Here is a 27361-nt window from a genome sequence, read left to right on the forward strand (position 1 = left end):
ACCAATATCTATTTTTATATTCTAGGCTCTCAAAGTATCTTGCTTACATTATAAACATCATAAAGTTTCAAAGACGAAGTGAATTAACTTTTCAGCAAAAGCTTTACTTGAGTGTATCTTGGCTTCCTTTTTGACAGTTTTAGCCTTAATGTTACATTAATGTTTCTTTTTCTGGGAATCATAATCTTGTAATCAGAAAAAAAATTTGGTGAACATTTTATTTTTTAATGGAAGCTTGTATTTTGTGATATGCAAGTGTTCAAACAATTTATAAGAACTAACCATCACCACCCACGTATAAGATTGTACAGGAATGGAAGAATTTTGGCTAATGTATTGTATAAAATTGTTCAGCCAAAGTGGATGGCAGACTTTACCACTTATAATGATTTAAGGGATTGAAGTAATATTTTTTTTTGAAGTAATATTTTAAAATACAAACTATCTCAACATTGGTAATATATAAGGTATATTACATACTGTGTTGAATAACTAAAATAGATTTGTTATCTTTCTTCCATTTATAAGGATGTACCCATTATTTGGATTCTTTGAAAAATTATAAAGATCACTTTTTTCTATTCTCCTTTAAAAAATTGTTTATTTTAATTTTTAATAGTGAGAACAATTAACATTGGGTAAAGGGTCACACAATTACTGGAAATGCTGTTTTTTTTGAAAAGTGTAGAAGTCTAAAGATAATAGAAAGTACATTTTACCATTGTCAAATCCTTTGAGGATCTGATAGGCCTCTATCTAGCTGTACCCTGAAGAGACGGAAGATTAAGTACCAGGCACAAGACACGAGGGAACGAGCTTTCAACTTGAGGACGTTCCATGGACCACAGAGTGCCTGGAAGGCTCTTAGAGAGTAAATCTGAGCTTTGTGGGTGGGCTCTGAAAGGACTTTTGCTTAAATAGCCAGAGAATACACAGCATTTTTTTCTTGATGGTAACTATTATTTACCATGTAAATTTCTTTATAAATCTTTTTTAAAAATACAAAATATGACCCAAATAGAAACTAACTCTTACTGCTGACAGGCAACACAGCCTTGTCTAAATAGCTCTATAGAGAATTGGTACTCTCTGAGAGCCCACCAGCCCTTGACTGATAGTTCTGGATAAGGAAGGCCAGATAAGATTCTTTGAAGAGTCTTAGCTGAATTCGGAACCAAAAATCTTACATACATTTGGCTACTCTGTAAGTATAGATGGCTGGCCTTAGTTTACAGGTTAATCAGTTAAGGTTTGAGATGAGCTTAATTGCTGTTTCCTGGAATGGAATAAGAGGATTATAACATTGATTTGGGCTGGGATTTTGCAGGTTAAAATAGGGTCATAGAGGGGAATCAGGATTTTAGCAACTTGGTTTTTTGTTCTCTCTACATTGGGAATAATGTAAGAAGCAGACAGTCTCTCCCTACAGCTTTTTTTTCCTGTTCTCCATCTGTAATAATTATCTCTACAGAATAGTTCTCTACACAAACGTCAGCCTTTTGTTTTTGCAGTCTGTTTGCTCTCATCTTCATGAATTCTTTGACTTCACCACCTTCTTGGTACCATAAGCCTAGCATTGCCATATTTACTGTAAAGTCAGTTTGGAGTTTTATTTTCTTGTCTATTTCCTCTGCTGTTTCCCCATTCTAATTCATACTGTGTCTCACATTTGAAAACCTGTGAAGCTTATGGAGCGTGTCAGTTCCTCATTTTCTCATCTTTTTATTATCCGGATGCCCTCAACTACCATTTTGTTTAAAGAATAAGTAGATTACACAACAGAACAATGTACTCTAATAAATTGACCACTTATAGAATGAAGTCCAACCCCAAATCTATCCCCATTTAACACAGACTATCTAGGGGCGCCTGGGTGGCGCAGTCGGTTAAGCGTCCGACTTCAGCCAGGTCACGATCTTGCGGTCCGTGAGTTCGAGCCCCGTGTCAGGCTCTGGGCTGATGGCTCAGAGCCTGGAGCCTGTTTCCGATTCTGTGTTTCCCTCTCTCTCTCTGCCCCTCCCCCGTTCATGCTCTGTCTCTCTCTGTCCCGAAAATAAATAAACGTTGAAAAAAAAAATTAAAAAAAAAAAAAAAACACAGACTATCTATTATTATCTATCATGCTTTAGTTTGGGCAATGTCATTTTACCAATGATTTGTAGATATTTTAAGCCACATGATGCAAATACAGTATAAGGTGAAATTGTTGCTCTTATAGAATCTTGTGCTCCCTGACTTCAGGGAAGGAGATAGAGAACCTGAATCATATGAAAAGTGATTGATTAATGAGCACCTGACAGAGGTAGTTAATTTGGTAAGGATGATAACTGACATACATGTTTAAAAAGATCATTTTGCATTATAGAGTATTGTCAGAGGCCATTGGGGAAAATGATGAATTTCTCACATACTGTAAAAAATGAAAATCTTTTCATAAAAGATGTCATATATCATGGCATCATATACTTTAGTCAGAAAGGTTGTATAGTAGAAAATTAACAGTTGAGTAATTTTAATTCTAATAATTTGTTCATGCTTACAGTTAGGCTAAAAAATAGTTTTAGAGGAGTGCCTGGGTGGATCAGTAGGTTAAGTGTCGGACCCTTGATTTTGGCTTAAGTCATGATCTCATGGTTCATGACTTCAAGCCCCATGTCAGGCTCTGCATCAATAGCATGGTGCCTATTTGGGATTCTTTCTCCTTCTCTCTCTGCCCCTCCCTTGCTCACTCACACCCTCTCTCTCTCTCTCTCTCAAAGTAAATAAATAAACATTTAAAAAATCATTTTAGAAATAAGAATATTGTTGCTTTATTTTTTACTTCATTTTTTTAGGAAGAGAATCTTTTTTCCACAATTAAAAAAACCTTTTTATTTGCATTTATTTTATGCTGAATTTATTCCTAGTCTATAAATTTTTATTTTGTCATTTTCTTCTGGGATTTCTTTCTTTCTTTCCTGTGCAATCTCCTCTTCTGGTTTAGAACCATTTGTTCTTTTCCAGTAAGGATCATTTTAATGTGGCATTAGGAGCTCATGTATTGGTTAATCTGACTGTGAGTTATGTAAATCTGGTAGTCTGTGTTTGGGGGCTTTTGATTATATGGATTGCTCAATGACCCAATAATCTACATCTAAACCCTTAAGTTCAGCATTACTGTCTGCATTTTTAATCACGTGCAGCAAAAATTCAGCACTCTTTTTGGGCCACTGACCCTGTGTCCAGACCTACTATTTGGCCTGGGCATACCTACCAACTACACCATTGTAACTATGGAATAGCACCCACTGGTTTTGTAAAGTGATGTCTTTCACATATTTAGTGGATTTTTCCATATGCATACCCTTGATGGTCTGTATGGTTTCACTAGTGTTCTTAAAGTGAACATGAAGATTTGAACCTTTTGATTTGCATGATGTTGTTGGGCATTCTGGGACAAGTGAATAGTGAACCATATTTGGAGATCACCTCAGGCTGCTTACTGGAAGAACCTTTTTTTCCCCTCTGTATTTTATCCTGAAGTATTGGTACATGGTTATATCAGTCAGGCTTTACTGAGGAACCAGAAACCATACGAGATATATTAAACAGAAGGGCTTCCTATACACAGTTAAGTTTTTCATGGAACGATTAGAAAGTTTGAAAGATCTGCTTCTAGGCTGAAATTTTTCAAAGGAGTCATATATAACCAGTATACCAGGGAAGCTAAAACCTTTGAAGCCACCATTGGAAACTGGAAAGTAGACAGTGGAACATTCTTTCAGAGCAGCTTCCAGTTAGCAGATCTTGATCACTAACAGAACAGTTAAGGACACTTGGAGTATGGCTCCTATCATTCCGCTTTCTAAATCTCTGTGTATCTGCATCTAATTGGATGAACCTAACTGCAAAGGAATCTGTAAATGTAGTTTTTCTTCCCACTTCTGCACGTAGAAGGAGAAGGTGCTGGAGCTTGGGAGAGTCAATCCAAGTAACTGCCAAATTGTCTTGATTCCATTTAAGAAGTCTTTTTCTGCTGCCTGTGTAAATAATTAGAAAGGATAAAAATCTCAGGAATCCTTACAGCCACGGGTACTATGATCTTCTATGATCATTGTCTTTGAGTGTTGTGTTGGACTAGTTGGCTTGTAAATGTGAGAGCATAAATCTATGTAGAAAGAAGTGTAATACTTGCTATTGTGCTAGGCTGTTATGATTTAGGATCAGTTTCTCTTCCTTTTCTTCCTCTTATTTCTCTTCCTTCTCCTTCACATCCTTTACTTTTATATCACTTTCATTATGTTCCTTCCCCAGGTTAGGGAAGGTTTCAGGTATGATTTCTTCAAATTAATTTTCTGCCCCCCTCCCTTTTCTCTCTTCTTTTGGGACTCTTATAATACAAATGTTATTACATTTGATGGAATCACTGAGTTCCCTAAGTCTATTCTTGTATTCCATAAATCTATCTTTCTTTTGTTCAGCCTTTGTATTTTCCATTTATTTTACCTTCTATATCACTTATTCATTCCCGTGCTGCTTCCATCCTTGTGTTTTTACATCCGGTCTGTTTCAAATCTTGGTTATTGCATTTTTCATTACTGACTTTTTTTTTTTTTTAACTCTTTTATCTCTGTGGTAAGGGGCTCTTTGAAGTCTCCCATTCTTTTCTCAAGCCCACTGAGTATCTGTATGATTGTTCCTTTTTAAATTCTCCATCAGGCTTATTACTTATATCTGTTTCAATTAGATTTCTGACTGTGACCTCCATTTTGGCATTTTGTCTAACTCTGTCTTCTGTGTGTTAAAAAACCCTGTTATGTTTCTGGCTCCTGAGAATAATGGCTTTATGAAGAAGAGGTCATATCGTGCTTTCATTATAATCAAATCTACAATGAAAAAAAGCTGGCCTTGGTAATAACATTTAAGAATTGAGTTTAGAAACCTTTTCCAGAATTTACTTCTTGTGTGCCTTTTAGCACCTAACCTTTTTATATGGTCATTATAAAAAAATGGGAAAATGAGAACACTACTAAGTTATCAGGATAACTTAAAAAATATTTACTGATGCTTTAAGGTCACTTTTAAGGTTACACTAGAGAAATGAAAATAATCTATACATTTTACTAATCCAGGTATCACTTTCTGAAATGCCTTTGGTAAAATATTAAAATTAAAGTAAACATGATATAAGTGAAATGACACATATGCATATGGATGTGAAAGCTATTTCACATAATTTTATTGGAGATTCTTTCAGTGGTTACCTTTAAAAAGGTAGCGATGACTTTTAAAACTGAGGATTTAAAATGTCTTTAGGGAACATCTTAATAGCAAATATTATTTGGGAAGGTATGAGAGGAGCCTGTCTAGGAAATAAACTGGTTTTTCACTCAGAATTTTTTTCCCTATTTTCACTGGCCTACTTGTCTTCAATGACCATTTAAAGATTAGGCAGACAATGGCCTTTGGACTTTATGGTGATATGTGTAAACCACTTTGAAGTCCAAGTGTGAAAAGGACAAGATACATAGAAATACTAATAGTATCTCTCTGTGAAGGGATCCTTCTGGAATTATTACAACAAACAAATATATTTTACAGCTTTTAAAAATTATTTTATTATTTAAATAGTTTTTGGTCCTTATTGTATGTATGTATATATATATATTTATTTTTATATATATATGTATGTATATATGTGTATATATACATACATATATATGTTTATTTTTAAGAGAGTACAAGTGGGGGAGGGGCAGAGAGAGGGGGACGGAAGAACTGAAGCAGCCTCTGCACTGACAGCAGCGAGCTCGATATGGGGCTTGAACTCATGAACTGTGACATTGTGACCTGAGCTGAAGTTGGGCGTTTAACTGACTAAGCCACCCAGGTGCCCCAAGCTCTTATTTTATATTTAACTATGTCTGTCTTTGTTGTCCCTCAGGAAGCTTTTGAAATGAAGTCTGAAGGACAGGCAACTGTAATTCAGCAGCTGGAACAGACCATTGAGGATCTGAGGACCAAAATAGCTGAACTGGAGAAGGGGTATCCTGCCCTGGACGTGGAGATGGCCAGAGGCCGTCATGGGGCTCAGAATGGAGGTGCACCCTTAGAAGATGTCTGTCTTGAAGCTCTCAGGTTAGGAGAAAAGGATGTACGCCATCAAAGGATTTTACAGGCAAAGTCAATCCAGACATCCCCGACAGATGAGGGTGGGATACCAATACTGCCTTCTGTTAATACACTGCCAGAGTGTCCTCACCACCCACCTGGGGCTGAAAGTGGAGACTCACCTGTGCCGTCCTCACCTTCTGGACCTCAGACAAAATTCTGTTCGGAGATTTCTTTGATTGTGTCTCCAAGGCGAATATCAGTACAGCTCGACACACATCAGCCCACGTTGCCTCCACCATCTCCATCCCTCCTGAAGTCTGACAGTCAAAGACAGTCCGGGTCACAGCCTTCCCATCCTTCTCTTCATACTGAGTTTGAAACCAGCCATGAACACTCTGTTTTCTCTTCCTTTGAAAACAGCCACAACGTCCAACCCTCACCACCTCTGCCTTGCACAGAGTCTTCCAGTTCCATGCCTGGTGTAGGCATGGCAGCTCCCCCACCTCCCCTTCTCCCTGGCACGACGAGACCTGTTCTTCCCAGTGTAGCCATCCCTCCACCTCCTCCTCTGCCTGGTACAGAAATGTTACCGCCCCCTCCTCCACCTTTGCCTGATGAGGGAATACCTCTTCCCCCTTCTCTTCCTGTAGTGGAGATACCTCCTCCCCCTCCTCTGCCAGGTGAGGGAATACCTCCTCCCCCTCCTCTGCCAGGTGAGGGAATACCTCCTCCCCCTCCTCTGCCAGGTGAGGGAATACCTCCTCCCCCTCCTCTGCCAGGTGAGGGAATACCTCCTCCCCCTCCTCTGCCAGGTGAGGGAATACCTCCTCCCCCTCCTCTGCCAGGTGAGGGAATACCTCCTCCCCCTCCTCTTCCCGGTGTGGGAATACCTCCTCCCCCTCCTCTTCCCGGTGTGGGAATACCCCCTCCCCCGCCTCTTCCCGGTGTGGGAATACCCCCTCCCCCTCCTCTTCCCGGAGTGGGAATACCCCCTCCCCCGCCTCTTCCTGGAGTGGGAATACCTCCTCCCCCGCCTCTTCCTGGAGTGGGAATACCTCCTCCCCCGCCTCTTCCTGGAGTGGGAATACCTCCTCCCCCGCCTCTTCCTGGAGTGGGAATACCTCCTCCCCCGCCTCTTCCTGGAGTGGGAATACCTCCTCCCCCGCCTCTTCCTGGAGTGGGAATACCTCCTCCCCCTCTCCCGCCAGGTGAAGGAATACCTCCTCCCCCTCCTCTGCCTGGAGTTGGGGTTCCTCCACCTCCTCCTTTGCCAGGTATGGGGATTCCACCTGTTCCAGCTACCCTGCCAACTTCTGGAACAGGCATTCCCCCACCCCCTCTGCTTCCTGGATCAGGCCCTCCACTCCCCGCTCAAGTTGGAAGTAGCACTTTATCAGCACCACAAGTGTGTGGTTTTCTTCCTCCTCCATTGCCAGCTGGCTTGTTTGGATTAGGGCTGAACCAAGACAGAGGGAGTAGGAAGCAGCCAGTAGAGCCTTGTCGGCCCATGAAGCCTCTGTATTGGACGAGAATTCAACTGCATAGTAAAAGGTAACATGAATTGGAGCTCATCTTTGCACAGTTTGTCAACAGGAGGGAGCATTTACCTTTAAAACTCTTGGGGAAATTACAATTTAGTGTATTTTTAAGTACTGCTCTGAAACTTATCTGTAGATTTTTATGTTAATATTTAGTGAAGCAATCTGTTATTTCAAATTTTAGACTTTTCTCAAAAGTATCAAAGGTATAAAACAAATGATATATGTGTATCAATGTATAAGATGTACAGATATCTATCTGTATAGTTATTGATCAATCTTATAAAGATGGAAGGATATATTTTTCTTAGCATACATGCTCTATTGCCTTGTTCCAGAACCTCACTCTAGCAAATAGCTTATAAATGTAAATCAAATCCTTAAAAGACATACTGACTCTTGAGGATATTTTTTGCATTCTTTTGAAGGCACAGTCTTGTGTTACTGTTCCCTTTTGTTTGTAGTAGTCTTTCTCTTCAAAGATGTGCTAGGCAAAAATACACATATCCACACCCATGTGTGAAATAATTTAGTTTTTAGAATTTCCTGGCATTTATATAGAGAGTTTGTGACACAATGTGGTCATAAAGTCATACTTGGGAATGATATTTATAAAAGAATACTTCCCACCATGTATGCTGTTGGCATATTACTTATCCATGCATAGTCTATAGTTGACGTCCCTTGATCCCTGGGACAGTGCTATGACACATGGGTGAGGAATGTGCTGGTGGGGGACAAACCATACTCTTTAAACTTTACTGGCCTTCCTTTTTTTCTAACTTTCCATGATCCCTTGAATTTTTTTTTTTAATTTTTGTATGATGTGGCATGCATTTAGAATAGAATCTTTCCAGGCCTCGTTCTCATTTGTTATACAATTTTCCCATCACTGAATCACATTGGGGGAGAAGAATCTACACAGTTTGACTACTTCTAAATTTGCAGCTCATTCTTTCTGTAATTTCCATGTTACTTATATGTGCTGAGGCATCATGTCAAACTGTGACCCAAACTCATTTTATCCAGATACATTATAAGGAGTTATTTTGTTGTGTTGTTCCTTTGTTTCAAAAAATAGATCTACCCTTTTTAGGTGGTACGACATGAATCTACAGTCACTAAAGTCAGATAACAGTGGGTGATGGAAGTGGGCGGGAGATGGGGGGTACCACCTTGGATCATAAAATAATTTCTTTTTTAACCCGTGCATAGTTCACAAAGCTGATGAGTCAGGTTTGAATTGTGAGATATCAAATATTTCTTGCCTTCATAGCTTATACTGAGAGGAGTTTTGCTTCTATGTTTTTATACAGTGATTTGATAACTAAGAATTCCTGGAAAGTATTTTTTTCTAGGCAAAGTTTTCATTCTATATTGATGGCATTTTAACTTTCTTATCAAGTTGATAAAACAAATGTTAGTCTTAAAGAAAAAGTATTCTTTCTTATCTCCTTCCTCTTGCCCTCGTTTCCACCTCCTCTTCCCTTCCTTCCAGACTTCCTTCCTTCCTTCCTGACTTCCTCTCATGTTTTTTTCTCTTCTGCCCTTCTTTCCTTCTCTTCATTTTTGTTTATGCTCACGACAATATCTTGTAGTTTGGTTTGATGACTGTTTCATTGGTCTTTTGCTTAACTTTAGAGACTCCAGTGCTTCACTTATTTGGGAAAAAATTGAAGAGCCATCCATAGATTGTCATGAATTTGAGGAATTGTTTTCTAAAACTGCCATGAAGGAGAGGAAGAAACCTATTTCTGACACTATCACAAAGACCAAGGCTAAACAAGTGAGTATTTGTGTGTTTTCTGAGATTGGACAGTATTTTGGGCATAAGTATGAACTTTCGTTAGAAAAAAAAAAAAATGAAACTGTTTTCTGGGCTATATAACCTCCATAGTCCTTAACCAGAAAGAAGTTAGAATTTTAGAACATGCAATTAAGTAAAATTATGCCAAACAGAACAGCAAATAATTGTTTCCACCAAGTGACGATGTCCTGACTATTTTAATTTTAGCCTTGTGATACATACTTCCGAAATTTCAGCTATTGATTATTTCCAGAATTAGTTGTCTAGAAATAAGTTGTTAATTGATTGCAATTCATCTGAGCACTAGTATGGATGGAAACAAAGGTAAAAGTGGGCAAAGAAAAACAAGTAAGCCAGAAGTCTAGTCCTTAGTAATCTATATAATGCATTTGGTATTCTGTGGAATTGACACTCTTTAGAATCGAGTTAAACAATCACACCGTACTTGACATATGGAAGGATGCCTTACATATAGTACCAGCATCTCCATTCTTTGTTAGAGCCTTTGATCTATACTGTGATACATGGATTAGACAAAGAAAGAATAGTACATTTGGAGAAAAACATTTCAAAGAAATATTTCCCAACTGGTCCACCCAGTGGACTTGATCATGAAATTTCTTGTCATTCAGGAAATTATAGTAAAATTCCACAGTAATAAGCCCCATATAGAAGGTATTGCTAGCTGTCCATCTTTCACCCTAAAATGGGGAAATGGCTACATTTCTTAATTTTTCTGGTTGGGGGGTTGAGTGCATGGATGCAAGAGAATGGTGAGCAGCTCAGTCCTGGGAGGCAGTGAGAGAGAGGTGAGACCCCAAGCCCCCAGTGTTCTCCTGGACCATTCTCCCCAGATAAGTAGCAACCAATGGAGTGATTCCTTGAATTTTTGCCCCTGACCTGGAAGTTGTAGCTAAAAGTATGACCCAGAGTTGTAGCTAAAAGTATGATCCATTGATATTTATTTCAGATCAAATAACTCCCACCATATGGATACTGCCAAATCCAGCCAGGGGAGGATAGATTTGAATGGCACAGCTTGACCCCTGGGACCTCTAGCTGAGTGATAAGCAGGTTCACTGCAGGCTTTTCTATTATTCTGAAAATGATGCGTACCTAAACATTATGCAGCTGAGGTTTTCAGAATCATTTATTGCAGTACAAATGGCCTCTGGTGACCTTAGGTCAAGGACTATGGTAAACTGGACAATAGCTGGCATATTGTAGGCACTGAATAAATATTTGTTTAAAAGTAAACCAGCTGACCATGGGAGGAGGACTTCATAATCAGAGACTATGCCTAATAATGATTAAAAAACAGAAAATCATTCATCTCATAGTAATCAGCATGGCCAAGGTGACAGTACTAAGGGGAATAAAAGCAAATGGAAAACCACATTTTCTCTGACAGAGGTAAATGTTAAGAAAAACTCTTTTCACAGTACATTTGCATATAGCACACTTAGGCTGAATCATACCTCTTCTGTGGACTCTTATGGACTGTGTCAGAGATGGGAAAACTGGGCAAGGAATATGGGTAGAGAGTGTCTATGTGTGTGTGTGTGTGCATACACACACACACACGTACACATATGTATCAAGGACAATGAGGCAGCCAGGATTGTCATTTGATGGTGGGCAGATGTGACATGGGATGTTTCTTGTCTAGGGAAGGTATACTCAGAAAGGCAAACAATGTCTTCTCTATCTTTCATCACCACTTTTTTTCCACTGAATGAACATAGATAAGGAAGATACTTCATACATTACCAGAGACTTTAGGATTTCTTACTTATTTGACATAATCTTCAGTTTTTGGCTAACTGAAATAAGATTTATGTGTAAATCATCAAAAATTCACAAATTCAACTAGTTTGCCTGAGATGGACTGTGCACAACACCAGTTCATCTGCATTGAACATCATCTCAGCATGATCACCTTACTCTGTCATTAAGACATTTCATAAACTATGGGTAAGAGACTTTGCCAATGTCATAATTTGCACTTATTGACTGTGATGCTACTGTTGACTTTAACTCCAAACAGGGTTAATGGAAAAGTCTCCATTATGACTCCTGATAACCTTGTTCAGCATCTCCTTGGTCTAGGTCTTGGTATTGAGCTCTGCACTTCAGGTCTGTTTTTGAAGGGATAAGGTTTTTGGTTTTTCCCTCTCCCTCTCCCTCTCCCTCTCCCTCTCCTCCCTCTCCCTCTCCCCCTCCCCCTCCCTTCCCTTCCCTTCCCTTCCCTTCCCTTCCCTTCCCTTCCCTTCCCCTCCCTATGTATGTTGGAGAGAGAAAAATCCTCAATGTGATATATTTCTGAAGAAACCTAGTTTTATTTTACTTTGTTGTGTTTGGAAGAAAAATAGATTCATTTCATCTCCTTGAGACAATTAAAATTTTGTTTAAGGAAATATATTTTCAGGATGTATGCAAATAGTTCCCCTTTTTATGGGAAATGTATACTGATTATATGTGCAGACTTTTTGGTACCTCATGATTCATGTCCAGTGTAATGAATAGCCTTTAATGCTCTGGCATATGTTTATGGAGGTATTTCAAGCAATTCTTCTTATATACAATGGAAGCTAGAAGTTCTGTTTTTCTTTAAATATTTAAAAATAGCCAAATAATTTTTCTGTGATCTGTCTTCTTCTTGAAAGCAAGACTGTGGTCAAATGCACTGGTATTTAATGAAGTGCCTGTGCTGTTTTTACTCTTTCAGAGAGACATTTTCAGCGTGATAGTGGAAGATCCCTTAGCTGGGCTCGTTGCTGTTTGGCATGAGGAGAAAGAGGGCTACTTTCTGGACACCTAGTCTAGTAGTAATGATGAATAGCTTGTATTTCTAAAACCTTTTTCCTCCCAGGAACCTAAAACAAAACATTTCTTATTTTTTCGTGGAATATATATATATATATATATATATATATATATATATATATATTTCTGTGGTGACTTCTTTATTCTTTATTTTGAAGTATTTAAAACATAAGAAGATTAGCTGAGAAGGTATATGTGAGTTTATCAGACTATGATCTGACATTCTTCTTCAGTGAGTGTGACACGTATACATCACAATTAAATATCAGTCTGCCAACAGAACAGCAATAACCCTGTTTCCTACGGTATCAGGAGGAAAGTAGAAACAAATTTTTATGAGGCTTATGTTTAAATGCTGATACACATACACACTTGCCCATTTTTTAAGGAATGCTCTAGAACTAGCAAACATTTAGCCCAATCTCCTGTGTATTGCTGGGGTAATCCAAGGAATTTTAATGTTGATAATGATCTTAAGACACCTCAGGATCTTCTATGTTCCACTGAGGATTAAGTTTATCCTGAGTTTAGGAGCAGAAAAGTGAGAATTGATAGTAAGAGCTGCTTCAAAAAAGAGGTTTCTAGTTAACCCTGTGTCAAACAAGGTCATAAACAAATACACTTGGTAAACATGGTAGCAATTGGAGCAACAACAATAGTAATAATCATAGTGGTAGTTAGGACAACAACAAGAATTCTGGAAGCCACAAGGCACACTGTGCTTTATTTATCATGTGCCAGTCATTGTTTTTTAGCATTCTCCTTATATTAATTCATTTAATCCTCCTCGTTCTATGAGGTAGACCTCATTATCACCAGTATATGGTACAGAAAACTGAGGTATAGAGGGCCTAAATAATGTTTCCAGGCTAGTAAGGGGCAGAGCTCAGGTTCAAGCTCCATTAATCTGACTCCAGAGCCTGAGAGCTTAATCACTTGGTAATAAGTATGGGTGTGAAGTATTTTTTGTAAGTTTCAGTATACTTTTATATGGAAACCAGAATAGATATTTTAGAAAATAGTAATTTGAATGTGTATTGATTTTTCTATATGCTCACTATTAAATGACTAGTTCCATTTATGAAATTGTATGTGAAGATACTTTTAAAGCCTTTTACATATGCTAACAGATTTTGACAAGTACATAAACTACAATGCCACTAAACATGACATTTGCCCAATTAAATAAAAGTTTATCTGAGAGACGAAAACTTTAGACACATAAGCTTCTGTAAACAGTAAAAATGAGGGCATTTGCTTGTGCAGCATTTAAGTCCTGGTTGGAAGTCTATAGCCACAGTGGTTAAACCTCACCAAATGTCAAGTGATGATACTTCTGATTCACTCCATGACACAAAAAGGAACCATCTCTGTAAAATATGCCTTAAGTCAATGAAGTCTAATCATACTTAAAAAGTCCGTAAAGGAACATGCTATCCATAATGGAAATTTAAACACAGAAGTTAACAAGAGTGAATAAGAAGAATCTGTGTTATTTTTTAAATACATAGCTGACATTTGTTTAATCATTCAATGCAACACAAACAAATGTCTTTCTGGGTTTCTTCTATTTATCAGATTAAAATGCTCTGCTCAGAGAATGGGAGAGAAAAACAAGTCATGATAGTTAAATATTTCTTGGGCTTTAGCCTCTGGAAGTACGATTAGAAAAATAGTTAAATCTGCTACTTATTATAAGGGGAGGTAGTAACAGGATTTGTTAGATTTCCCATTTAATTACAGATATAAATGGTAAACAGTTAGACATTTGGTATTCTGTTCAATCTTTCCATTGTGTTTGCTGACCTCTTTTAAGGCTTTATGTATGTGTGTTATAAAGACCCATAATAACAATGGGAAAAGAAGCATTCATTATTCAGATGTTCTTTTATGGGAGTGTATGATGTAATGCTGCTAAGCATTCTTACATGAAGCAGTAATGGCTGTTACAAGGCTTCTTTCTACCATGTTGAGGCATTGGGGAAAAGTGTATGCTATACTTCAGATATTGTCTGCTGTAGTAATACTGATGCACATGAAAAGGGAAAAGGGGGTATGTATTTTACTCCTGAATCTAATAATTTCAAATAATGTAAATAATCTCTGTTTATTGCAAATGTTTTATCGTTATTATTGGATATTTCAGTGTAGGCTCAGTGATAATCTGAGTAGTAGAAATTTAGTTTTTTGTATTGGCGTGAATTTTTCCTATTATAGCTGGCAAAGGGTGTGTTTTGGTTGATTTGGACAGTTATATTGGTCATCTAGACTGAAGACCTAAAATAATGTCTGAAACACAAAATATCTTACAATAAAACAATTTAGATTTGTTTTGGGGATACATAGTAAACATTTGGTACTTTGTTACTTTTAACATAACATCTGTTTTTAATAGAATACATTCCTATTGCAAGCCTTAAAATGTATTTACATAGAAAACCACATCAAAATACAGAGCTATAATTAGACAAACATAGGTTTTGTGGAATCTGGATTTGTTTTAGATGTTGAAAGATTTATTATTTTTTGAAGATGTTATTCCCATAACTATTTGTAGAGCATACCCAATCAATTCAAAGAATGCAAAAATAATAACCTCTATTTTTAAATTTTCTTTCAGCCAAAAAATTGTTTTTATAGTTCTAAGTAAATAGCAGACACACACACACACACACACACACACACACACAAAACAAAACAAAACAAAACACAAAACAACCAGTGGCATACTAAAAAGGAAATATAATTAGGCTAATGGTCCCAACCTTGCTAGATTATGTATTAGGAAAATTATGTTTGATTAATAACAAATTGAACTTGTACAAAATCATCATACTGTAAGTTAATTCTTTTGGACTTTATTTTGATATACCATGATGATAATAAGTTTCTTTGCACTAGATGTAGAAGAAAGGGGTATTGATGTTTAATGGCTGAGATGTCCTGTTTATCAAAATCCATAGGCATTGAAGAAACAGTTGTTTGGAAAATTCATTTGCAATTCATTACTTTATTATGATTATCTATGAAAATTGAAAGTCATCCTTGCAAAAGTAAGGAAAGCTTTTTGGTCATTTACAGAGTCTAAATTCTATAATTTGGAGCAGGTGATGGGGGAGCATTTCTCAGTACTGCTAATATAGAGTGGAACAACATTGCAGACAGCCAGGGAAAATTTAGAGAGGAAACATCAGTTACTTTCAGTGCTGCACCACTTTCCTGGCCTGAGGAGAGCAGGGTTTATCCGTTTCAGCAGGGAATGCAGTAAAGAAGAGAGGCTCCTAGGCCAGGGAGTTTCTCTGGTGGGCTAATTTATTACTGTCTCCCTGAGGGACAGTATTAAGTAATTCATGTGACTAAATTTGAATTACTCTTCAAGTTTCATACCGTATACTCTAAAATAGTAAGTACTGTAGGTGAGCAGGAGGGCTGAACAGAGCATGCTGGTTGGATTTAGTATGAGGCTGTGTGGAAGAAATGAGACTTGAAGTGGCCCTTGAATTTATTTTGTTTAGATATGTAGAGAGAATTAAGGGATGATTTTTGAAAATAACACCGTAAACAAAGATTTCCTTGAACCTTATTTAAAACCATCGTAAATCAGTCAGGTGTTTTGGCACTCTTCTATGTGTGGGAACTGCTGTCTGACAGTTTCAGGAATGTGGATGCAGGTTATTGATACTTGTTTCCTTTAGCTCAGTATGTTTCCTTCCCATCCTCCTGGCAAAAGTCTTTAGGCTTGACTTAGACATAAGAGTGACAATGGAATTTCACAAATTAGACCTGACGTTGATTTTTGATGTTTTGGTGCTACATCGTGGACTGTAGGTCTCGTTACCATGGACAGCAACTGTCCATGCACCTGATTTGACTTACACACTTACAATTATGATGGCTCCTACCTTTTGTCTGTGGGAAGTGTTGCAGGTGACACAAGTCTGTTCACACTATACTTTTAGTGTGATCTGAGCTGAAAAATGTTTATGATTATCTGAGGACACAAGTATCAGACTTAAAGGAAAAAATAAAGTTCTTATTCATATCTCTATTTTGTATTCAAAACTTTTTTGTTGTTGTTTCAACTGAAATATAAATTTGTTTCTTTTTCAAAATCATGTTTATAAGGAAGATTTCTAACACTTCTGCTTTTATTTTGTTACATGTTAGTATATGAAATTTTAGAAGTACTGAATTATAACTAGAAATTATCTGAAGTATTACTTTGCAAATTTTATTGGAGGTGTGCCTCCTAGATCAACAGAACAGGGAGTTTGGTGAGTTCTTTCCAGCAAAACAGCAATTAACTGTGAAAACTACAACAAAAATATTCATTTAAAGTCTCTGGAAGTTGGTCTAAGGGTACAAAGGAAATAGAGAAACAATCATTCAAGAAAATGTACCAAGACTCAATAAGAATAGTGAGAGTCTGTGGCTTTTGAGCCATGACCCACTCCATCACCAGCCACCCTAACTCTATGTTATGGAATCTTACCCAAGGCATATAAAGCTGAGAAGACCAAGGTCTCTCTCCCTTAGGTTATGGTTTTACTTTAGGAGAGCCAGGATTCTGGCATTCCTAATTTCCCTAGTCCCCTGTTGCAGAAGCTCTAGTCCAGGCAACTATGGAGAGCTAAGGAAAGAGGAAGCCGAGAAGGGCCCTCTAGGAATCAGTTAACTCTGAGTCAGGAAGGCTGTGCACCTGTGCCAGGCTGTATCTGCTCAGGAGGAGTCAAACAAGATATGGGATACCATGGAAGCATTCTCTAAACCTCATACAGTGTCAACAAAATCAGTCATTCCTGAAAGTCTGGGAGGTGTGTGCATGCCCAAGGCCACACCCTCTCAGAAGCAGTTAGAGAAAATCCAAGTTACTACCTCCTTCGTGGCTGAATGTGAGAAAAGTTGCATAAACTCTGAACTGTATAGTAGCCTCCAGGGCATGCACCCCACTCCCCCACACAATGGTTAAAGGTAAAACTCTAAGTGGTTAGGGGACTTCAGCGTAATCTTCAGCAATGGCTCAACCCACCCAGGGATGACTCCTAGGTAAATCAGGGCAAAATATAAAATAATGGGGGAAGAATGTGTGCAAGAACATCAGATTGCACACTGTTGCAGATATAATTCATGGAACTAGTCAGGCCAAAATAAACAAATAAGCAAAAAATAAACAAGCCAACAACAAAAAGAATCCTGGGGCAGGGAATGGGAAATCAGTATCCAGAGTTGCTACAGTGTATTATCTGAAATGTCCAGTTTTCAACAACTGTATGAGAACCACAAAGATGTCACAAAGTATCACCTATATGCAGGAAAACAAACAGGCAGTAGAAACATTATTCAGAGGCCCAGATAGCACATTTAACATTCATAGACTTCAGTTTCTTTAATGTTTATGTTATTTTTGAGAGAGACAGAGCACGAGCAGGGGAGAGGCAGAGCGAGGGAGACACAGAATCTGAAGCAGGCTCAAGGCTCTGAGGTGTCAGCACAGAGCCTTACATGGGGCTTGAACTCATGAACCGTGAGACCATGACCTGAGCTGAAGTCAGACGCCCAACTCGCAACCACCCAGGTGCCCCTTTTATTTAAAAAAATTTTTTAAACATACATAAACGTCAGATCATTCATGCTAAATATCTTCAAAGAACTAAGGGAAACTGTTTCTAAGAAGTAAAGGAAGGTATGATGACAATGTTTCATCAATTTGAGAATGACAATAGAGAGACATTATTTAAAACAATTGAAGTTGAAAAGTATAATAATCAAAATGGAAAAAAAAACCGCTGTGTAGTTTAACAAGTGATTTGTGGTAGCAGAAAAACAAAACAAAACAACCAGCAACCTTTAAGGTAAATCAATAGAGACTATGTAGTCTGAAGAACAGAGAAACAAACAAGTGGGGGAAAAAAAAGACAGAACCTCAGAATAATGTGGAACACCTTTAAGTGACCAACATCAATGAAATGTACCAAAAGGAGAAGAGAAAGAGAAAGGTATAGAAAAATATTTGAAGATGGGTCCAGAAATTTGATGAAAAGCATTGATAAACACATCCAAGTTCAGTGAATGTCAAGGAGTAAACACCAGGTGATCTACACCCTGACCCATCTTAATTCAAAACATTCAGAGCCAAAGATAAAGAGAAAAATCTTGAAAGCAGTAAGAGAAAAACAACTCATCACACACAAGGAAATTTCAGTAATAACAGCAGATGAATAGAAACAAAGTTGTATTGGAGTAAGGAAATGACACTAGGTGAAGTCAAAGTTACAGAAAGAAATGAACGATGAAGGCTAAATAGGAAGGTTAATTCATAACAAGTATGAATATATACTTCTCTCCTGTCAACTTCTTTAAAGGTATAAGATTAGATATACTAGTAATTTATAACAATTTGTATCATATATAAAACACATGTGCACACAGTATATATAACAGTGATAGTGTAAAAGGGTGAGAAGTGAATGGAGCTATAAGAGGAGTAAAGTTTCTATGTTTAGGAATTAGGTCAGTATAAATCTGAAGTAGATTCTGATAAATTAAGGATATATTGTAAGCCCTAGAGCAACCACTAGGAAAACTGAAATATCAAATAAATTCACAAAAGAAGTTAAATATCCAATTACTCCATGTAATACAAGAGTAGGTAATAAAGAAAGAATAGAGGAATAAAAAGGACAGATATATATTTAAAAAATGAAAAATGGCAGATGTAAATTCAATCATATTGATAATAACGTTAAATGTGAATGAATTAAACAAGCCATTAAAAAGGCAGATGTCAGATTGCCTAAAAATAATCCAAGTAGGTATTGTGTTACTAGAGGAACACTTTAGATTCAAAGATATAAATAACTCGAAAGCAAAAAAGAACAATCTTAAACAACCATAAAAAAGCTGGAGTAGCCATACCAATATCAGATAAAATAGACTTAAAAAATTACTTGAGATAAAGAAGGACATTACTTCTAATAAAAGCTTAATCTATCAGGAAGGTACAATAATTATAAACATACATGCACATAATAGTAATATCCCAAAATACATGAAGAACAAACTGACAATTAAAGGAAGAAATAAATAACATTAGGAGATTTTAATAGCCCACTTTTAATGATGGATAGAAGATAAGCAGAAGATCAGCAAGGATGGAAAAGACGTCAACAACCACATAAACAAACTAGACTTGACATCTGTGGAACATAAACTCAATAGCAGCAGAAAACACATATTTCTCAAGTATGTATAGAACATTCTCTGGGATGGACCATACGCAAAGTCCACAAAACAAGCCTTCATAAATTTGAGATTGAAGCCTTAACAAATTTTAAACTATTGAAAAAGTATTTTTCTGGCCGCAATGGAATTAAATTAGCAATAAGTAACAAAGAAATTTCAGGAAATTTGCATGTATGTCTAGGTTAAACAACATGTTCCCAAATAATACGTGTTTCGAATAAGGAAACACAAGAAAAATTAGAAAATACTTTGAAATGACTATTAATGAAATCATAACATACTAAAACTTATTGTTTGCAACTAGAGCAGTGCTCAGAGAAATTTATGGCTGTAAATACCTATCTTAAAAAAACCTAACACCAATCATCTCAACTTTCACCTTAAGAAACTGAGAAAGAAGGGAGTAATAAACACTAGGGTGGAAATAATGATTAAAAGAATATGAAAACAATAGAGAAAATCAACAAAGCAGAAGCTGGTTCTCTGAGGTTAAGAGAACTGAAACGCCTTTACTAGATTGACCAAGAAGAAAGACCAGGATGTCCCTTCTCACCACTTCTGCTTCACAATATCCTGAAGGTTCTAGTTTAGGTAATTAGGTAAGAAAAAGAAACAAATGGCGTTCAGATTGGAATGAAAGAAGTAAAATTCTCTTTACAGATAACATCTCTAATATAAAATATCCGAAAGGAATCCACTAAAAAATGGTTAGAACTAACGGGAATTCAGTGAGACTGCACAAGATACAAAATCATTATAGAAAAACCAATTCTATTTCTAGACACTAGCAATTTACATTGTGAAAATGTAATTAGGGAAACAATTCCCTTTACAATAGCATCAAAAAAGTAAAATACTTAGTATAAATTTAACAAAAGGAGTGCAAGACTTCTACAATGAAAACTAGAAAACAGTGTGGAAGGGAAGTAAAAGAAGATCTTAATAAATGTAACAACATGCCATGTTCGTAGATCGGAGGACTCAGTAGTCACCTGTAGATTCAACAGAATGTCTAACAATTTTTTGTTTTTGTTTTTTGTTTTTCGGAAATTGGCAGGCTGCTCTTGAAAATTTATTTGCAAACACCAGGGACCCAAGATAATCAAAATAATCTAAAAAAATAAAGTTGGAGGACTCACAGTTCCTGATTTCAAAGTTATTACAAAGATATTAATTAAGGTGGTGTGGTACTCTCAGATGGATAGACATGTTGGTCAGTGGAATAGAAGTGAGAGTCCAACAATAAATCCTAGCATTTAGGGTTTGATTTTTGACAGTGTGGTGCCAAAACATTTCAAGGGCAAAGGAAGTATTTTCAACAAATGGTGCTCAGAGAACCAGATATTCACATGAAAAAAAAATAAAGTTGAACCTTCACCTCATACCATGAGCAAAAATTAACTCAAAATGTATCATAGGCTTGAATGTAAGACCTAAACTATAAAATTCAGAAGAAAACATAGGAGTCAGTATGACTTCTAAAGTACATGTGAGAAAAGAAAAAATAGATAAATTATACAACATGAAGATGAACAATATTTGTGCTGCAAACAATACTATCAAAAAAATAAAAAAGACTCACAAATTAGAAAATATTTGCAAATCATATATCTGATAAGCAAATCATATATCTGTATGTATAACGAACTCTTCCAACTCAACAACAAAAACAGCCTGATTAAAAAAATTGTTGGGGCGCCTGGGTGGCGCAGTCGGTTAAGCGTCCGACTTCAGCCAGGTCGCGGTCTCGCGGTCCGTGGGTTCGAGCCCCGCGTCGGGCTCTGGGCTGATGGCTCAGAGCCTGGAGCCTGCTTACGATTCTGTCTCCCTCTCTCTCTGCCCCTCCCCCATTCATGCTGTGTCTCTCTCTGTCTCAAAAATAAATAAACGTTAAAAAAAAATTGTCAAAGGATGTGAATAGATCTTTCTGCAAAGATATACCACTGGCCAATATGTGTGTGAAAGGCTGCTCAATGTCATTGGCAATAGGGAAATGAAAAAGCATCGTGTAACACCACTTTACATGTAGTAGGACGGCTAAGAAAGACCATAAAATGTGTGATGAGGATGTGGAGAAATTGGAGCTCTTACACACTACTGGCAGGAATATAAAAGTGGTGTAGCCATTTGGATTTGTGTAACAGTTCAAGTCTTAATCCACTAATTCATATATTCACCAGTAAAATTCTATTTTTCGTATATTCACCAGCAAAATTCTATTTTTCGTGAGAGAGTACATATTTTTTCTGGTAGCTCTAGTTACCCATTAAATAATAATAATATCAGATTATAATTTTGTGGCTACATAATATTTTATCAAGGTCAGAAAACTTCTAAGGCAAAACTTTTTCCCCCTAAAATATATTGTCAAAAGTGTAAGCTATTTTTAACTTTAAGAAAATCTAGTTTTACTAGGCAAAAATCGATTAGCATCTGGAGAGAAATGTATAGATTTTCTCTTTGCTTTTGATGAAGAGGCTAGAGATATATGGACTGTGATTTTCTCTTCAGGAGTATAGGCCCTGGGAATATAATTAAACCAGTTTTGAAACCTACTGTGCTTCAGTGAATGCTCTTGGACAGAATCACCAGACTCCCCCAGGGGATAGATTTTAGTGTTTCTGATGGTGATGTCTGCTGTTAGTTTAACTTTGACTATAGACTGGTTTATTGCTTGTTTCATGAAAACTTTCAATAATTTTTCTTCCCTCAAGTCCTCATGTATGAAAGAAGATTAAATGCAAAATTTAAGAACCTCTGTGTTTTTAACTTACGTGTTCAACAAACATATGCTGCAGCAGAGATTTGCATTATTGAAGCTAAATTTTTTCAATAATTTTTTAAATTAATTTTTTTTTTGAGAGAGAGAGAGAGAGAGCGAGCAGGGAAGGGGCAGAGAGAGAGGAGGACACAAAATCCAAAGCAGGCTGCAGACTCCAAACTGCACAGAGCCTGTCACCGGGCTCAAACTCATGAACCGCAAGATCTTGACCGGAGCTGAAGGCAGCCACCCAGGCGCCCCTGAAGCTAAATTTATGTGGGTAAATTAAAATTGGCCCATGCTGGCACTCTTCAGCTTGCTCTCTCTCTCTCTCTCTCTCTCTCTCTCTTTCTTGCTCTCTAGTCCTCTCTCTCATATGCAGTGACGTGATATTTGAGGCCAACTTGGGATTCGGCATCTCTTACTTACCCTTTACACACAGGTAGAGAGTAAAACCCTAAAACTATTGATTTCTTGGTGACATAGTTAATGATGCCCCCACAGAACATGAAGGACTTAATTTGCTGCTAATTATGGTACCATTGTAATGTTTATTTATGTTTAGCCATAAAGCAAAAAATGACGTTTGGTGTTTTTTATTGAATTGTTTTATATGGAGTTGTGCCAGGATTAAAAGTGAATGAAATGCCTATCCTTTCATAATTGACAAATTTTAACTAGTGTAGGGAAAGTGACTTAAAAATATCAAGTTTTAGAAAACATGAAACTCTATTATAAACCTTGCTACCTAACACTAATTGGAAGATAAAATGAGAGTAGAAGAACTTGAAATGAGAGCAAGAAAGAAAAAGGAGAAATACCTGAAGTCAGCTAAGGCTTAGCAGAGCATGTAAGTAGTTTCTTCCCTCATTTTTTCTTTATAGTCATAAAAATCATTATTTTGAGATGAATGTTAATCAGGAATGTAGGCAAGGTTTTTCTTTAATTGATCCATATGGCAATCTTTATGTATGGTTTCGTGTATTTCTCCACATGGATTCTAATGTCATTAAGCCTTTTCACAAACCATAAACAGGTCATTCTTTATAGTTCTTAGCTCTAATATACTACAAAATAACTTTTTAAAATTTCATACTTTTCTATGTAATGTTGATGTTTTTACTTGTGGCCGCTTTTACCAACGTTTTGTGTACTTCAATCAATTACTGTTACAAGTAAAACTTTTCATAATTAGGATGGAATTTCTCCCACTTTTCTCTAGTGCCAAAAAATAAAACCAATGTGTCCTTCAAGCAGCACTAGAAGCTAGAAATTGAGTTGAGATCCATTTGAAACTGCATGCCTTTTAAGTTATCAGCCTTTCTTTTATGGCCTCCATAGGCACAGGGCCCCATAAAAATTGGCTTTCAGATTTTCCTCATCCTTTGAACTGGCAAGGAAAGTCAAAATAATATATTTTTTAATATTTTTATTTTAATTCCAGAGTAGTTCACATACAGTGTTATATTAGTTTCAGGTGGACACCATAGCAACTTGACAATTCCATGCTTCACAACAAGTGCCCTCCTCATTGGAGGAGGGCAAATGGGTAAAACCTCGTTTGTTTTACTCATCCCCTAGCCCCTGCTCCCCTCTGGTAACCATCGCTTGTTCTCTACAGTTAAGAATCTGTTTCATGGTTTGTCTCCCTCTCTCTTTTTTTCCTTCATTTGTTTGGTTTGTTTCTGAATTCCACAGATGAGTGAAATCATGGTATTTGTCTTTCTCTGACTTATTTCGCTTAGTGTTACACTGTCTAGCTCTACTATCCATGTTGTTGCAAATGGCAAGAATTTCATTCTTTTTCATGGCTAATATTCCATGATGTAATATATTATATACTATATATTATACACTACACACACACACACACACACACATACATCTTCCTTATCCATCCATCTATTGATGGACACTTCAGCTGCTTCCATAGTTTGGCCATTGTAAATAAAGCTACCATAAACACAGAGATGCATGCATCCCGTTGAATTAGTGTCCTTGTATTTTTTGGTAAATAGTCAGTAGTGCAATTTCTGGATCATAGGATAGTTCTATTTTTAACTTTTTAAGGAAATTCCACACTCTTTTCCACAGTGGCTGCACCAGTTTGCATTCCCATCAACAGTGCAAGATAGTTCTTTTCCTCCACATTCTCAGCAACACTTGTTGTTTCTTGTGTTTTTTATTTTAACCACTCTGACAGGTGTGAGGTGATGTCTATTATAATTTTGATTCGCATTTCCCTGATGATAAGTAATATTGAACACCTTTTCATGTGTCTGTTGGCCATCTGGATGTCCTCTCTGGAGAAATGTCTGATCGTGTCTTCTGCCCATTTTAAAATTGGGTTATTTGTTTTTTGGGTGTCAAATTGTAGATGTTCTTTATATAATTAGGATACTAACCCTTTATCAAAGGTGTCATTGCAAATATCTTCTCCCATTCAGTAGGTTGCCTTTTAGTTTTGTTGATGGTTTTCTTTGCTATGCAAAGATGTATTTTGATGTAGTCCCGAGAGTTTATTTTTGGTTTTGTTTCCTTTGCCTCAGGACACCTATATAGAAAAATGTTGCTATAGGCAATATCAGAAAAATTCCTGCTTGTGCTCTCTTCCAGGATTTGTATAGTTTCAGGTCTCACATTTAGGTCTTTAATTCATTTTGATTTCATTTTTGTGTGTGGTGAAAGTAAGTGGTCAAGTTTCATTCTTTTGCAGGTAGCTGTCCAGTTTTCCGAACACCGTTAGTTAAAGAGACTGTCTTTTACTCTTTGTATGTTCATTCCTACTCTATCGAAGATTAATAACCATAAAACTCCAGGTTTATTTCTGGGTTTTCTGTTCTGTTACATTGAACTGTATGTCTGTTTTTGCAGCATTACTTTACTGTGTTGATTTCTACAGCTTTGTAATATAACTTAAAGTCTAGAATTGTGATACTTCCAGTTTTGTTTTTCTTTTTAAAAAATTACTTTGGCTATTTGAGGTCTTTTGTAGTTTCATACAAATTTCAGGATTGATCTAGTTCTGTGAAAAATGCTGTTGGTATTTTGATGGGAATTGCAATAAATCTGTAAATTGCTTTGTGTAGTGTGGATATTTTAGCAGTATTTTTTCATCCAATCCATGAGCATGGAATGTCTTTCCATTTCTTTGCATTTGTTTTCATATAGTTTTTCATAATATTCTCTTACTATTGTATTTTTGAGGTGTTGGCTGTTATTTCTCCTCTTTCCTTTGTGATTTTATTTATTTCAGCTCTCCCCCACTCTCTCTTTTGATGGTTTTGGCTAGAGGTTTATCAATTTTGTTTATTTTTTTCAAGGAACCAGCTCCTAGTTTCATTATCTATTCTATTGTTTTTTTTTAGTTTGTATATCATTTATTTCTGCTCTAATCTTTATTATTTCCTTCCTTCTTCTGGTTTTGGCTTTTATTTGTTCTTTTTCTAGCTCCTTTAGGTATAAGGTTACGTTGTTTATTTGAGATATTTCTTATTTCTTGAGGTATGCCTATATTGCTATAAACTTTCCTATTAGAACCAAAACCAAAAGTTTTGGACTGTGTGTTTTCATTTTCATTTTCATTTGTTTCCATGTATTTTTAATTTATTCTTTGATTTCTTAGTTGACCCATTCATTGTTTAGTTGCCTGTTATCTAACCCTGTGTGTTTGTGGTTTTTCAAGATTTTGTCTTGTGTTTGATTTTAATTTCATAGTGTTATGGTCAGGAAAGATGCATAGTATGACTTTGATGTTTTTAAATGTGTAGAGACGTGTTTTCTGACCTATTATGTGATCTATTTTGGAGCATGTTTCATGGGCACTTGAGAAGAATGTGTATTCTGCTGTTTTAGGATGAAATGTTCTGAATATATCTGTTAAATTCTTCTTTTCAGTGTGTCATTCAGAGCCACTGTTTTCTTGTTGGTTTTCTGTTTGATGATGTGTCTGTTGATGTATGTGTGATGTTAAAGTCCTCTACTGTAATTGTATTACTGTCAGTTCCTTTATATTTGTTATTAACTGTTTTATGTGTTTGGGAGCTTCCGTGATGGGTGCATCAATATTTACAATTGTTATATCTTCTTGTTGGATTATCCCCTTTATTATTTCATAGTGTCCTATTTGTCTCTTTTTACAGTCTTTGTTTTAATGTCTATCTTTTCTTTCTTTCTTTCTTTCTTTCTTTCTTTCTTTCTTTCTTTCTTTCTTTCTTTCTTTCTTTCTTTCTTTCTTTTCTTTCTTTCTTTCTTTCTTTCTTTCTTTCTTTCTTTCTTTCTTTCTTTCTTTCTTTCTTTCTTTCTCTTTCTTATTTTTTTAATTTACATCCAAATTAGTTAGCATATAGTACAACAATGATTTCAGGAGTAGATTCCTTAATGCCTCTTACCCATTTAGCCCATCCCCCATCCACAACCCCTCCAGTAACTCTCTGTTTGTTCTCCGTATTTAAGAGTCTATTCTGTTTTGTCCCCCTCCCTGTTTTTATATTACTTTTGTTTCCCTTCCCTTATGTTCATCTGTTTTGTATCATAAAGTCCTCATATGAGTGAAGTCATATGATATTTGTCTTTCTCTGACTAATTTCGCTTAGCATAATACCCTCTAGTTCCATCCATGTAGTTGCAAATGGCAAGATTTCATTCTTTTTGATTGCCGAGTAATACTGCATTGTGTGTGTGTGTGTGTGTGTGTGTGTGTGTGTGTGTGTGTGTGTGTGCATACATATATACATACACACCACATCTTATTTATCCATTCATCCACCAATGGACATTTGGGCTCTTTCCATACTTTGGCTATTGTTGATAGTGCTGCTATAAACAATGTCTATATTTTCTGATACAAGTATTGCTACATGAGCTTTCTTTGACAACTATTTACATGATAAATGTTTCTCCACCCCTTTACTTTTAATATGCAGGTATCTTTAGGTCTGAAATGAGTCTCTTGCAGGCAGCATATAGATGGGTCTTGTTTTTTTATCCATGCTGTCACCCCATGTCTTTTGATTGGTGCATTTAGTCCACTTACATTCAAAGTAATTATTGATAGATATGTATTTTTTGCCATTTTGTTTCTTGTTGTTTATG

The 27361-nt window shown here is 36.6% G+C and overlaps 1 protein-coding gene across 1 annotated transcript in view; it reads left to right on the forward strand.

Moving 5' to 3' along the window:
- The window catches only part of FMN2 (formin 2), a 391822-nt gene that overhangs the window by 131555 nt on the left and 232906 nt on the right, over positions 1 to 27361 (forward strand). The window contains exons 5-6 of the mRNA XM_045453074.1: positions 5924 to 7644; positions 9273 to 9417. Of these exons, the coding sequence (XP_045309030.1) occupies positions 5924 to 7644; positions 9273 to 9417 (1866 nt within the window). The remainder of the gene's footprint in view (positions 1 to 5923; positions 7645 to 9272; positions 9418 to 27361) is intronic.

This window comes from Leopardus geoffroyi, chromosome C3, assembly GCF_018350155.1.
Source record: "Leopardus geoffroyi isolate Oge1 chromosome C3, O.geoffroyi_Oge1_pat1.0, whole genome shotgun sequence".
Taxonomy (NCBI): domain Eukaryota; kingdom Metazoa; phylum Chordata; class Mammalia; order Carnivora; family Felidae; genus Leopardus; species Leopardus geoffroyi.